This window comes from Glossina fuscipes, unplaced genomic scaffold, assembly GCF_014805625.2.
Source record: "Glossina fuscipes isolate IAEA_lab_2018 unplaced genomic scaffold, Yale_Gfus_2 111, whole genome shotgun sequence".
In the NCBI taxonomy this organism is placed as follows: domain Eukaryota; kingdom Metazoa; phylum Arthropoda; class Insecta; order Diptera; family Glossinidae; genus Glossina; species Glossina fuscipes.
This window is the reverse complement of record NW_023998454.1, coordinates 543,879-561,268: the sequence shown is the minus strand read 5'-3', so window position 1 is coordinate 561,268 and position 17,390 is coordinate 543,879. Positions and strand designations below refer to the sequence as shown.

General features: G+C 35.0%; 1 protein-coding gene and 1 long non-coding RNA gene across 2 annotated transcripts; one reads left to right on the top strand and one right to left on the bottom strand.

Moving 5' to 3' along the window:
• Positions 1 to 10,254: 10,254 nt before the first annotated feature.
• Positions 10,255 to 11,145, bottom strand: LOC119639018 (pre-mRNA-splicing factor Slu7-like). Its single transcript, XM_038036192.1, has 4 exons — positions 11,116 to 11,145; positions 10,776 to 11,021; positions 10,491 to 10,711; positions 10,255 to 10,405 (listed from the first exon to the last, which is right to left on the bottom strand). The coding sequence occupies exons 2-4, from the start codon at positions 10,776 to 10,778 to the stop codon at positions 10,255 to 10,257; spliced, it is 375 nt and encodes a 124-aa protein (XP_037892120.1). The 5' UTR covers positions 10,779 to 11,021; positions 11,116 to 11,145.
• Positions 11,146 to 16,299: 5,154 nt separating this feature from the next.
• On the top strand, positions 16,300 to 17,059 carry LOC119639084. The gene is made up of 3 exons (XR_005247524.1): positions 16,300 to 16,533; positions 16,791 to 16,919; positions 16,998 to 17,059. It is a non-coding gene; the product is annotated as an uncharacterized LOC119639084 (long non-coding RNA).
• Positions 17,060 to 17,390: the final 331 nt, after the last annotated feature.

Genomic DNA, 17,390 nt, shown 5'->3' with positions numbered 1-17,390 from the left:
TGCGAAATTATAGTCCCCATAGATATCAAAATAGACAGCGATGCTTTAGTATTAAATAGAGAAATAGAAAAAGGAATATTTTTAGCCAATTCAATAATACCAAAAAACGGACAAAAACACATTAAAATATTAAATACACTAGATGAAGAAATCACAACACAACATCTACATATCAACACCGAACCACTCCATACCTACCAAATTATACAAAACACCAATATACACACTCAATATGATGAACAGCGATTCCAAAAAATATTACAATCCATAAAATTAGACACCGTCAACAACTCTCAAAAACAAGAACTCATAAAAATTTTCAAAAAATTTCAAACAGTATTCCACCTATTATTATTATTATTTTAATTTTAGACTAATGAATTGAATTCTTAGACTAAAAAAAGAGACATTGAGCACTAGCAACACAGGCTATCGGCTCTAATTTAAAAAAATGGATATTAGATAATAAGCTTAGTAGTATTAATAAAGTAAAACATTGAATTGATATTCTGTTCTGAAGTTGATTGTAGAATGTACAAAGGGTTAATCGTTCCAAATGCAATACTTCTAGCCAAGAAAAAGTTGAGGCAGTCGCAGAGAATGTGCTTTATAGTAAGAGTTTGTCCACAACAGCAGATTGGGGGAGAAGACTTCTCAGGATCCATTGGTGAGTTGCAATTGTATGACCAAGGCGAATTCTCGAAAATGTTTGGATCTTGGTTTTCTCAACATTTGTTGGATATAGAGGTGGAGTTAATTGAGGGTTAATGCAAGAGTAGTGTTGATGATGGTATTGTAAATTTCCTTCTGCAATTTTCTCTTTAACTTTTCTTCCAATGTATCTTTGAAGATCCAACTTTTCCATGACATCATCCATAATTAGAGGAGCAGAAGCAGCATACTTTGCCGCTCGATCAGCCTGCTCATTTCCCAGTAAACCGATGTGACTTGGTACCCATAACATTTTAATTTTTCCGTCGGGTGTAGTAATTATATTCCTTAATTTGTTGATGGTGCTCCATCTCGAAGTCGAAGGGTTCCGGGTAGCTTGTAATACACACAAACTGTCAGTAACAATGACGGTGTTGAGTTTGTTTTTATGAGCAAGGTTGGCAGCGTGAAGGATAGCTCTGGCTTCGGTTGTGAAAGTTGAAGTGCTTTCGTGAAATATGTGGTTGAGAAGAACCTGTCCTGTAGCATCTACCACCGCACAAGCAGGAGGCAGACCAGGAGATTTTGAGCCGTCTGTGTACAAAAGATTCCAACCAGTATTGTCCAATACTTGGGTTTTCTCAGCTATTAGATTCCTGAAGACGTAATTTGGAGTATCTTCTTTCTTGTGCATAGACAGTGAGATGTCAAAAGAGCAGTCTTTCAAAATCCAGGGAGGTTTAACACCAAAAGAGCGGGAAGTTTTTAAGGGAATGTTCAATTCCTTTGCGATGCACAAACAATGGTCAATTGCAGATGGTGACTTTGGAATTTTCTTCGCAATAATAATCTTTCTTACGTCATCAGCGAGAATGGATTTGTTTGAATTAAGAAGCTTAGGGACTATTTTAGCTTTTAACTCATACAGTCTATTTTCTAAGGTTGGGAGACCAGTTTCAATTATAATATTATTTATGGGCGTCGTCTGAAAAGCATAACAACTTGCTCTAACGGCTTGGTGATAGGCCGGTTTAAGGATGTTGATATTAGATTTCCAGCTATTGCCATAAATTATCAAAGCATTGTCAATCTTGCTTAACACAAGCATTTTGGTAAGATAAGCGATAGTGTTAATATGCGCATGGCTTCTCCAAGCAACGTACTGTATGAAATTTACCCTTGTTAAAAGGGAGTTTTTTAAAAGAAGGCAGTGTGCTTTCCAACGATAATTGTTTGAAAACGTGAGCCCGAGAACATGGAGCGTCTGCACATTTAGTACTGGTAAGCCGTTAATATGCATTAGTAGGTTTCCTGCATCGCACATTTGTTTTCGACAAATGTGCATTTTTTTTGATTTTTGTATAGAGATTATAGCTCCTGACGAGTTTGCCCATGTGGAGATCTCACATGCAATAGATTCGAGGATGTTGATTGCTTTCGTGTTGTCTTTTTCTTTTGTAAAAATGTATACATCGTCCGCGTAGAGACAATGTTCCACTCTTGGTACACGGCAAAGAATTTCGCTAATTTCGTTGAAAGCGAGAGGAGATCCTTGCGGAATGCCATTCTTTAGCGGAAAGGAATCAGAAAGATGATTGTTGATTCTAACTTTGAACCGCCGATGCGACATGAATGATTTGATGTAGTTGAAGAATTTGGGTCCAACATTCCATGATTTCAAGAGTCTTAAGATAACATGAAGACCAACTCTGTCAAATGCTTTTTCGAAATCAATTGAGAGAATTGTTACGTGATTTCGTTCGGAAATTGCTTTGCTTGTGAAATAATCAATATGTAACAGAGCGTCGATGCATCCTCTACCCCGCTTGAAACCAACTTGTTGCTTTGTTATCAGGTTCTTGGATTCAAGAAACCAAGATAATCTAGATGCCATAATCTTCTCTAAAACCTTAGAGAGGCAAGATAAAAGAGAAATTGGGCGATAATAAGATGCGATGGAGACATTTTTTGACTTTGGAATTGGAACAACTGTTGCCATTTTCCACATGTAGGGTATATGGCCAGTCATAAATACCGTATTATATAGGTCCAGTAATTTCCTTTTACTAGACTTAGACATAGCACTGATCATTTGGTATGAGATGCGGTCTAGACCAGGTGTCTTCCCCTTCAAATTGGAGAGACAACTTCCAAGTTCTGAGGTAGATACGCTATTTTCCAGGAACATGGCACATCTATCGATATTATTTGAAGAAGATATTGGAGTTCTTTTATTTTCAATGAAAGCACTGGAGAAGTTGCTGTCAGAGGAGTATTCGCACCACACTTTTCCAAAGTAATTAGAAATCTCATCTGCGTCAGTTAAAGTTCCATTGGAAGTGCAGATGGCAGAAATTTGATTCAGGTTTGAAGTCCCATTAAGTCTGTTGATTTTGTTCCAGACAACTTTCATTGATGTATTTCTGTGAATTCGTCTCGAGAAAAGTTCGAAACTAAGTGCCTTTGATCTCCGTAATTCCTTCCTGAATAGAGCATTGGCCTTTTTGTATAATAACAAGTGATTCTGATTAGGACATCTCTTAAAGCGGTGCCATAGATCCATTTTATTTTTCCTCAAAAACGAAAGCGTGTTGTTCCACCATGGAACCCTAGCTCGTTTAAAAGAGGTGTTGGATTGAGGAATAGAAAGATGAGCAGCCGTGCGAATCGATTTAGACATAATAGCACCATCATGGTTGCAGTTTCCGTTAAATGGCTTTGAGTTCAAAAATGACTCCACCTGTTTGGAGTAATTGATCCAATCCGCTTTATCTAGGAGGAATTTGGCCTGTTTTGCTGGAGTAGCAGAGGACGTTGAAAGTTTAAGATCGATTATGATTGGAAAGTGATCACTATTATGTAGATCATCAGAAATAGACCAGGGCACCAAAGGAAGAAGTGATGGAGAGCAACATAATAAATCAATATGTGAAAAAGTATGATGAGTTGAGAAGTGCGTTGGTTTTCCATCATTTAAAACGCAAAGGTTGCTTTGAAAAAAGGCCTTTTCTAAAACAGTACCGCGAGTGTTGTTCACTGTTGAGCCCCAGATGGTATTCCAGCTGTTGAAATCGCCGCATATAATTAATGGGGGGGAAAGTACGGAGAATAAACTGTAGAGTTCTTGCTGAGAAAACGATTGCGAAGGTGGAATATAGAGCGAAAGCACTGTAAATTTTATATTTAACATTATTTGTATCGCTACGGCTTGTGTATTTGAGCTTAAATTTATGCGTTTGTGAGGTATACTTGATTTTATAAAAACACCTACTCCTTGTTTGGAATATGAATTTTGATCAGCATTCGTGAAGTATCCAGTATATGATTTGGGTGGAATAGGATTAAAAGAGCTTCTACAATGGGTTTCTTGAAGCGATAAAAAGGTTGGATTAAAATCACTTATGAGTGTACGGAGTTCATCAAAACTATTAATAAGTCCCTTAATGTTCCATTGTAGAATTTTAAAAACTTTATTTAATTTTAATGACATGTAAGCAGAGTGGAGGGAGGGTTAAGTTGACATGTCAGCATCTCCGTCGAGAAGGTCACTGTAGGAATTTTTCGTGAATGATTTATTCTTACCAGCAGAATAATCTGTATTTAGGTGATTTGGTACATTTGAAGCGCAACGGGTTGGCGCACGTGAATAATTTGAAATTGAAGGTTGATTGAGGGATGAAAGAATGGATTCATTAACACTTGTGATTTGTTCAGTAAAGTTGAGAGCTGGAGATTCTGGAGAATTTGGTATATTAGATTTTAGCAAATGTGTTGTTGTTTTAATATTTTCAATATTTGCAGTTGCTTTGGTTTTCGAAGGTTGATTAATGGATGAAAGAATGGATTCATTACCACTTGTGATATGTTGAGTAAAGTTGAGAGCTGGAGATTCTGGAGAATTTGGTATATTAGATTTTAGCATATATGTTGTTGTTTAGATTTTTTCAATATTTGCAGTTGCTTTGGTTTTTTCAATATTATCTTTGGCAAGTGATGTAACTGGTTTCGCAATATAATTTTTGGTTAATGGTGGAACAGGTCTTTCATTGGAAGCAGTTGCAGTTAAAGTCTTACTAGGCTCGATTTGCGAGGCAACAGCAGCATAGGTATTACTTTTGCCAATTCCATGGGCTACAGATGGATTTCTTTCCCGGTATGTGCGTCGCGCTTCGCCCATGCTACAGTAATTTTCTGTTTTGATTTTTAATATTTCACGCATCTGTACAAAACGTGGGCATTGTTTGTCTAACGCTGAGTGTTGATCATTGCAATTTACGCAGAAACTACGGGTACAGCTTTCAGTTTGTGGAGGATGACCACAGTTAGCACAAGATGCAGCATTAGTGCATCTTTTTGCCGTATGACCCATACGTTGGCAATTTTTACACCTCATAGGATTTGGGATGTATAGTTCTACTTTACATTTATACCACGCCACATCAACTGTTCGCGGTAATCGATAGCGATCAAAGGTTAAAAAAATCCTTCCTGTAGGAGAGCGTGTTTTTCCGGCATCATTCAGTTTGGTTAATTTATATGCTTCAGTCACTCCTTGAATGCCCATTTCGCGAACAATTTCATCTTCCGGCACATGCTTTAAGCAAGGGACATAAATTACGCCTCGAACCGAGTTAAGTTTCTCATGTAGTTTAGCTGAAATAGCACATAGATTAGCTAAAGAATTGGCCTTTATTAGTTTTTCGGTTGCGCGCGGGTTCCCAGCGAGGACCAGTAAATTCCCATCGCGTAGAATCGAGATCGAGTCGATGTATGTTGTAATGCTATCTAGAGCTTTTTTTATAGCAAAAGGGCTAATTTGGGAAATTGTTATTCGAGCATCGGTTGAAGAAATAACAATGTATTTTTTATCAATAGGGATTATATCGCTGATCGGCAACACCGGAAAATCTGATTTTTTACTTTTTTTTCTTTGGGGGGATGTATCACTTAATAGATAAAATCTATTCGGGTTTTTGTCTGGCGGCCCCGGGGCCATTATGCCTTATTGTTGTCTATTTATTATTATTTTTGAAATAACCACTCACTTGAAAAGGTTTGGGAACTGTGCAAGAAGGTTGGGAACTACTAAAGAAAAGTGTCAAATGTTTTCAATTTTTTTTTTTTTTATTTTGTTTTCTATTTTTTATTATATATAGACGAAACAAAAGCACATACGCGATATCCGCGTTAACCAGTTTTAGCAATAACTCTGAAAAGACACAAGTTAAATACACAAAAACACCGAAAACACCGAAACAATTGAAAAAACGCAGACGAATAGAAAACACGCACTACACTGAACACAAGTCGACTCGTCTTTGAGTACTCCACCTAGAAAATGAACCACTCACAGCAAACAATTTTTATACACAAAATATAGAAACAAACGACAATACACCAGTATACATAAAAAACTACAAATTACCCCACACACAAACTGACACCATACATACTCAGGTAAAAGAACTATTACATCAAAACATTATAGAACCCTCAATTAGCCCCTACAACTCACCACTCTTACTGATACCCAAAAAAAATCAGACAGACATAAAAAAATGGCGACTAGTAGTTGACTACAGAAAATTAAACGAAAAAATAGTAAACGACAAATTCCCCCTTACAAGATTAGAAGACATCTTAGATAGACTAGGACGAGCAAAATATTTCTCCACTTTGGACATGAGAAACTCATTTCACCAAATAAAACTTAACAAAAACTCGCGACCTTTAACCGCCTTTTCAACACCAAACGGACATAATCAATACACGAGACTTCCATTTGGATTAAAAATTTCGTCCAACAGTTTCCAAAGAATGTTAACTATAGCTTTATCAGGACTAGACACCGAAGCATTTTTATTCGTAGACGACATAATAATACACGGATGTAGTTTCGAACATCACAACAGAAATTTAACAAAAGTACTAGAACGACTAGACAAATACAACCTAAAACTAAATCCATCCAAATCCATCCAATTACAACCATAAGTAACCTATTTAGGACACCTAATAACACCCGAAGGCATAAAACCAGATCCCGCTAAATACGAAACAATAAAAAGCTACCCCCAACCCAAAAATACAGACGAAGTAAGAAGATTTGTAGCATTTTGTAACTATTACAGGAAATTCATAAAAGACTTTGCTAACATAGCACAACCACTAAACGATCTTCTCAAAAAAGGAAAAGACTTCGACTGGACAAACCAATGTAATCAGGCATTCCTAGAAGTCAAAAATAAACTAATATCCCCACCCATATTACAATATCCAAATTTCGATAAACCCTTCATTTTAACAACTGATGCATCAAATTACGCCTTAGGAGCAGTACTATCACAAGGAGAAACAGGTCAAGACTTACCCATCGCATACGCAAGCAAATCCCTAAACAAACACGAAAAAAACAAACCAATAATAGAAAAAGAATTACTCACAATCCACTTTGGAATAACGCATTTCAGACCCTACTGATCACAGACCATTAGTAGCACTATTCTCTCACAAAAACCCCACCTCAAAATTAACCAGAATAAGAATAGAATTATCGGACTACGATTTCAACATAATTTACAAAAAAGGTTCAAACAACACCAACGCTGACGCCTTATCAAGGATAAATATAAACTCTGAGATATTAAAAGAAATGATTCCAACATCGAAAGAAGAAGACCAAGAACGGATAAAAAGGACACTAGTAATAACCAGAAACAAATCGGCAAAAGAAAACTCAAATGAACAACTAAACATGTGGGAATGCGCGTCAATAAATGATATCAAGAACACAAGAAAATTAGAATTCAAATTTGAAAGCGGTATAAAAGATATGATAATTGAAAATGTAAAAGAAATAAACTGCACACGTGTGAGATGCAATGAATATCCAGACCATTTCGATGCGCTCCTTGGAAAAATTGACATCAAAACTGAACAAGTTAAATTTCTTAGACTATGCATTAAGTCTACATGATGATATATTTAAATACATATCCAAAGAGATATTAAAAGAAAAATTCAACAATATTAAAAGAAACCGCATAAATATACTATTATACAAAGAGAGAAAGAATATATGATGATGAAGAAAAGTGCAAATTAATAGTAGAATACCACACTTGCCCACACTCAGGACATTTCAGAGTAAGAAAAACATTCCAAAAATTAAGCCAAAAATACATCTGGCGCAATATGTTCAAGATGATAAAAAATTATATAAAACAATGCCACATTTGCCAAACAAGCAAACAAACCAAACATACAAAAGAACCTCTCACAGTAACAGATACATCGTCCACATCTTTTGAAACACTAAGTATAGACACAGTAGGACCAATAAAACCTTCAAATAACTTCCGATATATATTAACAATCCAATGCGAATTAACAAAGTATATAATCGCACATACTATTATAGATAAAAGCGCAAAATCAATTGCCAAAATTCTAATAGAAGAGGTAATACTTAAATACGGCCAATTTAAAACATTAAAATTTGACAGAGGAACAGAGTTCAATCACGAACTAGTAAAAGAAATTTGTCTCTTACTTAATATCGAACAAAAGTTCTCAACCCCCTACCACCACGAAACCTTAGGTACAGTTGAAAGAAACCACAGAGTTCTTAACGAATACTTTTTAGCCTTTACAACAAAAAATGATTGGGATAAATGGATACCATACTACACTTTCGCATATAACACTACCCCCCACGTACAAATACAATATACACCTTTCGAACTAATATATGGAAAATTGCCATACATGCCCAACGAAAAAATACTAAATTCAAATCCTACATACAACCCAGAAAACTACATAAATGAGCTAAAAACAAAATTAAAATATTCTTTAGAAAAGGCTAAAAAATTTAAAAAAAAAGTAAAAGCAGCAAGAACACAACTATCAAAAGAACATTACACTAATCCAATCGATATAAACATAGGAGATCAAATCTTATTAAAGAAACACAACAGGAAAAGATTAGATAAACCCTATGAAGGACCCTATGAAGTAATAGATATCAAAGAACCCAATGTCACAATACAAATAAAAGATAAGCCAAAAACTATACATAAAAATTTAATTAAGAGATACAATACAGTAGATGTAAACTAAATTTATTAAAGAAAAATTATAGCCCAAATCTAATTAAAACTAGAAATACAAAAATTATAAAAATTCAACCAAACATAATTAAAACTAAGCATACAAAGTTGTAAATAAACCCTATATACTTAAGAATTTACTTATATTAAATGAAAAAACAAAAATTACCGTTTAAAAATTCTCTTCCATAACAGAAAATTGTTAACGTCTATAAAAATATTAACAATTTTCTCTCTAAAACGGTAAGGGTGTAGTGTGATCGCATATCGTCGTATCCATCCACTTTGAAGTGCGACAGAATTATGCCGAATTTGCATAATTCTGTAGCAAAAAAAAGTAAAACAAGAACTTTGTCGCACTTCAACTGGCTGGGTATTGCATTACAAAATGCAATACGATGCCAGGCGCCCCAATTAAAATAATTGACAACGTATCATAAAATCACCTATAGATTTAAGTATAAATAATGCACCTGGCAAATAAAGAATTTTAATTGCTATCAAACAATTCAATCAAAGCGTATCAACTCACTGTTTTAATAAAGGCGTTCTATCCGCCTCGTAACTTTAATTAGGGACCGTCTCTTGCCGAGTTCTTTTGGCACTACTTGAGACGGATAGACTTGGCGTTCTGCAGCCGAGCAGTTTAGGGCTCTAAAGCAGTAAAACTACCTACACTTAGGGAAGGAGTCATAGGGAATCCTCCCAAATACTGCAACGCATTTTTCTATCTCCACTACACATCGGCCGAGTATTAGCATTTATCTTTACAATAATAATTTGCAAAAAAATTCTCGAAAAGTTTTATTTTACTTACATTTTGAGTTAAATTCCTCCGAGACTTCATTTAACAGAATTCTGTTAACGGCTTTAGAGAGCTTTGTAAAAAATTTTAGTTGGTGTCTTTGCTAGTTATATTTAAATATAACTTCACACCCTTTTTTATGTGAACTTTTATATATACAAGATTATATATTATATTTCAAGCACTTGTATGAATATATGGAAAGAATTAATATCAAATTTTCATTTTTCCCAGATAATCCCAGTTTATATATTACTAAAATAAATATCCTCCTCATATATACTACGAGCTTTGGGTTTTTCCATTCCTTTAATGACTTTGCCGCTACGCGAATACTCTATATAATCTTCGGTTTGGGCCAATAGTAGCGATTTAGGTGGTGCTTGGTTCTTCCCCGCCATAATTTTCCACAATATGTTCCTTCGTCTGAAAAAAAATAATTGCATGGTAAAACAAAGCTGTACAACGATACAAACTTTTAAGATAAAAAGAATAAAGTCATATAGCACTAGTAGAGGCACTGTTTTTGAGAGAACATCCCAATGGCTAATATGTTCGTTATTATATTTTTTGGATCTCATAAGGTTAGTAGGAGATTTTCCAAAACAATCTCCAAAAGCCGCTACGCTGTGAATGAATAAACTAAATTGACCTTCGATTCTTACACTTGATTTGAATTGTTCCTTCTTATTCTCCTAACAGCTCCAGCTTAGTAGGCTCAGCCAATAAATGAACATCGACCCCCTTACCATGAGCCTCCCATGGGAACAATTGAGCACCAGCGTGTTTTGCGGTGTCTCCGGTAAAGCGAACAAAATTTTCACCGTCAAACTCTGACCTGGAATTGCGTTATATGCGTGTTTAAAGGCCATACTGCATTTATAATCATAATCATAATAATACTTTAATACTTTAATACTTACTCTTCTGCTGGTACTTGTGGATTTGGATTGCCCCGCATGGATCTGGTTTTGGGGTCATAATAGGCCGAATTAGGATCCAAGTTACTTGGCGGTATCTTCACGTATACGTAAGTTACGTACTGTAATACGTTGTTTTGAATCCACTTTAGTTCCTGGCATGTCCACTTCGTCAACATATTTATCATCGTTCCCATCATCATCAGATATTTCCGCACCAGGGTCTAATTTAATAAACAGTTTCTGGCAATGTATATAGGAATAAAATTTTCGGTGGTTTCTACTAACCATTCTTTAATTTTTCGGCTTTTAATTGCCGTTTAGCTTCTTCCACCTTCTCATATTCTTCTATAATTTCGCGATGATTGGCGGGATCGTAACTACTCCAACGATCTCTTTTCTCATCGCAATTTGCGGCTTCATCTTGCACAATATGTTCATCGTGAACGACTAAAGAATTCGCATATCTTGCAAGAACTTTACGTGGTCTCTCCAAGCAATCCTTACGTTTACGATATTTGCCACTGCATTGCTCTAATAGGTGACAATAAAAAGTAATCAAACGAAGGTAAACGTTTTGTCTTGTACTCTATAAAGACATTTCCCTTTCTTGGCAAATATTACTTACCGTATTATAGCGTAAAAGGAAAGTATTGTATACATAAGTCATATTTGACTGCATTTTAAAAAATATATATCTGGGCTTGGTTTATAGAAGGTTCGGCCATACCCGGACATAATGTTTATAATTGTAGATTAAAGGCAGCTTCAACGGACTTCGCATATTTAAAAATCTTGCAATGAGTCTACCTTCTACCTTGTCTAAATCTAGCTTATCCACTTATGTCTACACCGCTTTGTTTACCCATTTACAACAGAACTATAATTTACTGAAAAATCATCGTCCTAACATATTTATTAAAACGTCAGTTACGATTTATATAAAGTCTATAAAAAAAAGAGTAAAAATAACATGTTATTTCCAGCCAATATTCGTAGAAGTACTTTAAAGACCAGCACTTGCTCTACCTTCCTTTTTTTAATCAGTTTTCCTATGCGACTTGTCGCATTTTAATCCGTCGTAATTTAAAGATGTTGCATTTTTCGCCTTCGCTTTCTCTCGTTAGTGTTTCAGCGTACGTGTGTGTGTGTGTGTGTGTGATCTATGCATCACATATTATATTTACGGTTTGTATAATAATATATACAATTATATATTATATTTCAAGCACTTGTATGAATATATGGAAAGAATTATCATTTCATTTTTGAAAATAGGGTAAAATCGAATGCCACGCCTATAAAAATTGTATATGGAAAGAATTAACATCAAATTTTTCAATTTTTCAAAATAATTAACAATAGATTAATATGAGATTTTCATTTTTCCGAAATAATCCCAGTTTATATATTACTAAGATAATATCCTTAAATCCTACGAGCTTTTGGTTTTTCCATTCCTTTGCCGCTACACGAATATTCTATATAATCTTCGGTTTGGGCCAACAGTAGCGATTTAGCGATTTAGGTGGTGCTTGCAAATGTTCTTCAATGTTCTTCACCGCCATACTTTTCCACAATATGTTCCTTCGTCTGAAAAAAATAAAATATATTATTGCACGGTTGTAATTGAGATCTCTAAATACTTTACGAATTTTTATATCTTTAAACAATTTGATGCAAGGTTATAAATTCAGCGGCTAAAACATTCTACATATCGGGGGGGGCAGATCAATGTCCCAATTGTATTCCGCGGACCCAATGGGGCTGCTATGAGCGTGGCAGCTCAACATTCTTAATATATTGCGGCTTTGTATTTCCTTTTTTTTTTCATCAGCAGTTCCTAGAGGAATTGCAGTGTTCTTTAAGTCATCTTCTTATTTGATTTCCACAATTGAAACTGTGAGCCAATACAATGGGCAGTGCAAAAGAACTTAATACCATTCCCGAGGTTAGGAACAACGCGAAATAATATGTGAATGCACAGCAACTTTTTCTTTCAATTTGTACAGATATTTTAAAAAATATATCTATTGCGATCGTCTTAAAACCACAACATATTAGAAGAGTAATTGAAAAATATATAAAATCTTAAATACCACTTTCCCACCTCAAATCGGCCCAAATGATATCAATGAATGTTTGGCTAAATGAACGCTTGTCCAAGTTATATATATATTAATAAAACCATCTCGTAATCGATTTAACCGGTTTGCAGTAATGTATGGTTCTATTTTACTCTTTTTTTTTTGTGAACATATATACAGTCAAACCTGTTTTTGTGCGGTAGATAGTGACCGCAGAAAAAAAACCGCACAAAAAAAAATATTCAAAAACTTCATAAATAGCTATAAGAAATAATTTTTCACAGCCTATTAAAGAAAAATTTTTTTATGCGGTAGAGAGGGACCGTATAAAAAAGTCTCACTTAGAAAATATGTCAAAGCTTTACGAAATAGCAAGAAAGTGCTTTCCAAGCAAAATAAATAATTAAATTACACATTGAAACATTTAAAAAAATTTTAATTTCTAATTTTAAACAAGGAGAAATTTTCAAAATGTACATAATTCAATACTACTCGTCGTAGTTCAAAACGCGCATATTAATCCTGTCTTAATGGTTAAAAGGTCAGCAATTAACTAAAATGAAATGAACCTTACAAAATTTGGACCATCTACTCCTACTTTTGAATCCCGCCCCCATGTAAGGATTAAACTTGCACTGTGTTAGGTTGCGTTTTGGGCCAGCTTCCTTATAAACGTGCACATGAAAAATATACCTTTATATAGAAACAAAATATAATTTTTGTGTTCTATAATTTGTAAAAAAATAAAAACTTGTTACACTATGTGGTGAAGGATATTTAATCGCCGGCCTGAGCCGACTGTAATGTTCTTAGTTGTTTTTGTAGAACTATGTATTAGATAAATATGAAGTATATGAGAGTAACGTCAAAGCTGAAGACTTACAAGTGCAAATGAGCTGTCAAGTCGGTTTCAGTGTCTTGTGGCGCATCTATCTGTCTATCTATTTCTTTCGACGATTTGCAAATATTTAACTTTGTGTAAATGTCTGAAACTTTTAAGCAAGCCGAGTGAGATTTTGGATAACCTTCACTGAAGGATTAGGTCGGGCTCATTTCGTCAAAACGTTTGCAAAACTCAAAAGGAAGCTTCATAGACCTGATGCAATAGGTATGAAAATGGCTGTTGCAATGTGTATATACACACTGATAGCAAAAAAAGTGGTGCCAACACAGTTCAAATTGACTTAACCTCTCGGCGAAATTCAATGTGTCGATATGCATATACCGCACAAAAAAAAGAATCGCACAAAAAGAATCGCACAAAAAAGCGCATAAAAAAAGACCGCACAAAAACAGGTTTGACAGTACATATATTTCTAAGCGGAGGTAGTGTCTTTTTAATACAAATACAAAAAAAAAGATTGTCTGAAGTTCATTATTGAAGTATATGTAATATATACAACATGTGCATATGGATAAGTATGCACATAGAGTTTGAATAGTAATGGATTCAATAAGCTAAGAACTTTTATCAAAACATTTAAATGTAAATTAATTAAAATAATCAAAAAATGTTTCGTTTTTTTATTCGTCACAAATTTTGTATTTGCCTGTCCACATTATCTGTTTTATAGAAATTCTAATCACTTTGTGATTTATGAAAAGCATAGTAGTAGTAAGTGATTTTTCAAGCGTGTATTGAATTTATTTCAAAGGAAATATAATAGGAAACATAATAGAAAACTACAACATACAATTTAGGAATGTCTTTCTTTCATTCGATTTGATTTATTGTCCGAAAGATGTTCATTATAGTTTTTAAAATTGTTAAATGAAAACGAATATACATAAATAACATAATCTTATACAAACAACAAATCCAAACATATTTATTTTTTATTACAATTATACTTGCTACGATTTTTTCCACCACTTCGTCCCATTTAACAAGTGAGAGAGGTTTTTTATTCACCTTTTTCTTATTTATTTATTCATTACTTATTAAAAGCAACTCTGTGCTCTCTTCATTCTCCACACATAGTACTTTTCTTATAAACAAATTTGTGGCTTCCTTTAGAGCCAAGAAATACAGAAAAACAGCAAACGCAAACTGAAAAGCATGCCCGGTGGTTTAACAGCTTCTGAGAAAAACAGTTATAGAATATCAACAGATTGGAAGCGTCTGAGAGTAATTTATAATTACCATTTATTCCTATTCCAACCCATTGATATGTAAACATTCTACAGCTGTTTTTACTTCGACTTCCTATACTACCCATTGATATGTAAATATTCTACAGCTGTTTTGAAATTTGAAGAAATTTTCGTAGTACCGGTACGTGCACTTAAAATACAAAAATTGATCGAAAAGCAGATGATGGAATAGCCGGCAGCTATACCTTTACTACCGCCTACTTATATGACAGACCTTCGTGAAATAGCGATTTGGGTACATTGTTTCTTAATCGATCTTTAAAATCAGTTGTATATTTAAAACTTGTAATGTTTTCCCGATATTTTCCTAAATTGTAAAATTACATCCTTACATTCCCACTTTTTAATATTTACTTCAAATATCTATAGATTAAATGAAAACGGTCACCACACTTTCAAAATAGCACACATTCCAAAAACCAAATCATCAGCCTCCACTAGTGACTTTTTTAAGAATACAATGAATGAACAAAATAAATCTGATCTGCAATATTTATTCGCTCTGGCTCAAAATCAAATGTTAAATTATCGCAAATCCCTTCGGTACAGAATTTGTAGCAAGGGTTTAACGTGGGTTCCTGCATGAAAGGCTAAACCCCACGGTGGCCCAAGCCACTTTAAGCGTACTACGCCCCCTGGCTAGTTAGGCAATCCCCACAGAGTAGGGGCCTAAACAACACCATAGTCCAGAACGGTTTATTGTGTATGGAACAATAAACCTCACTCTGGTCAGTGGTGAGGCCTAGCTGCACTCAAATTGTTCCACTTTGGCTAGGAACTTGCCAACCACAACCACCACGAGTACTCCCCGAAGGGCCGCACCCAAGCAGCCAGGACTCACAAATTGATCAACGATATTGGTTCAAAAAGGGTAAAAATTGCGCTCGCTTCCGCCATAAGGCTTCCATGGCGCCGTTGATCAATTACCACCATTACCCGCAGGCATCCGTGACATATGTTCAAAAGTAAAAATAAGGCAAAAGGGGAAAAAGCCTTTCCGTCAAATCCCTTTTTTAATTTTTGCGTGTATTAATTCTCAAGAGAGTTTGTTAATTAATAGGCCAAAGGGAAGGCCATCCGTTAATTCCTTTTTGTATAATTAACTCTCTTGAGAAAATTTTAATTCCAACGACTTTATGAACAAAGTCCATCATACACCCGCAGGCATACATGGCTTTGTGAGGCGAGCCTCCTGACCCCCTTGGCTCCCAGTTTGTTTTACAAAGCCTTTGGCATACTTTGGGCGGATGTTAAAAACAACCGTACTTGCTTCGGATTCACCATACTTCCTTGGTTGCCAACACCATGAACTACTTTTCTTCGAGATATATAGGTCTCGGGTATTGCACTGACATGGCCAGGGGCGATCTACCATGCACTCGCTAGATTACTACCTTCAACGTACTTAAACCCATTCAGAAATTTCCTAGGTAGTAACCAGATATTGAGTGAAGAGCTCATCTTCCAGCCAACCCCTCCACCATCTCTCAGAACTCGTCGCCGAATTAGTAGCCCAAAACCTTAAAATCTTCTTAGCCGACCGAAGCCTTTGCCGGGGATCACCCTTCGGTACAAGAGGCTGAAGGCGTTAAAACTGCACAACTCATTAGTAGTACGAAGCGAAGGGACGAGATACGAAAAACGTTCGAAAATTTGAAAGCCACTTAGACACCCAAGGTATATACATGCAAACTTCTATTTGCAATGGCGAAAATCTCGCAAATTTGCCCTCTTCGCTACATTGCAACAAAAAGGAATTTTGAGTCGTCCAGAAGCTCAAACGCTGCTGATCGGTATATCAAAAGGTAAGCTAGGTGTGTAAGGAATGCGTCGATGAATAACCAAATAAATGTTTTTAATATAGGTGAAATTTCTAAACATAGCTTATTAGTACAATTAGCCAATCCCCGTCTGAGCCGATATTATCATATTATCATTTTTTAATTAAAATGGACAGTTTTAACTTCACTAACAAAGACGATCAAGTATACTGGAATATATTATCATATCTAATAGTATCCCTTAAATATACACTAAAGAATCGATAACTATATCATTTCAGATCAGGGAAAGATGCCAACTTGCATTTATTGTAACTTTCCCAATCGCAAAATTGAGAAAAATGATTAAAATTTGAGCAAGTTCGCCCCCAACAAGTCAAATACCCGAAAAGTGAAGCGAAGGTGCGAAGGTAATATTCTAGAGAATAATTTGTAAGCACTACTACATTCAAAAATATCAACTTTTTCTATACGTAATGCTAATATAGGAAATGTTGGAGCACTACGGCAAGTAAATATTCAAGGTGCATCTTATAATTTAACGAGCGGACATCGCTTAGAAACTTCGGAAAATCTTTTCTATGATGAATGAATGAATGGAATAAATCCTAAAACTAAAAATAAAACAAATTCAGCACTAGCAACAAAGGCCACAAGCTCTATTTTGGAAAGGAGAATTGGATACTGAGCCTAATAGCTGTGAATTGGGAGATATTGCGTTTTGCCGTTGATTTCAGGACGTCCATAGGATTAGTCGTACCAAACGCGCTTTATCTAAATTTGTAAATATACAAAAGAAAAAATAAAATAATATCGGAAATCCTAACTAGAAAACCGTTGGGGATATATATAATTAAATGAATAATGATTAGATTAAAACT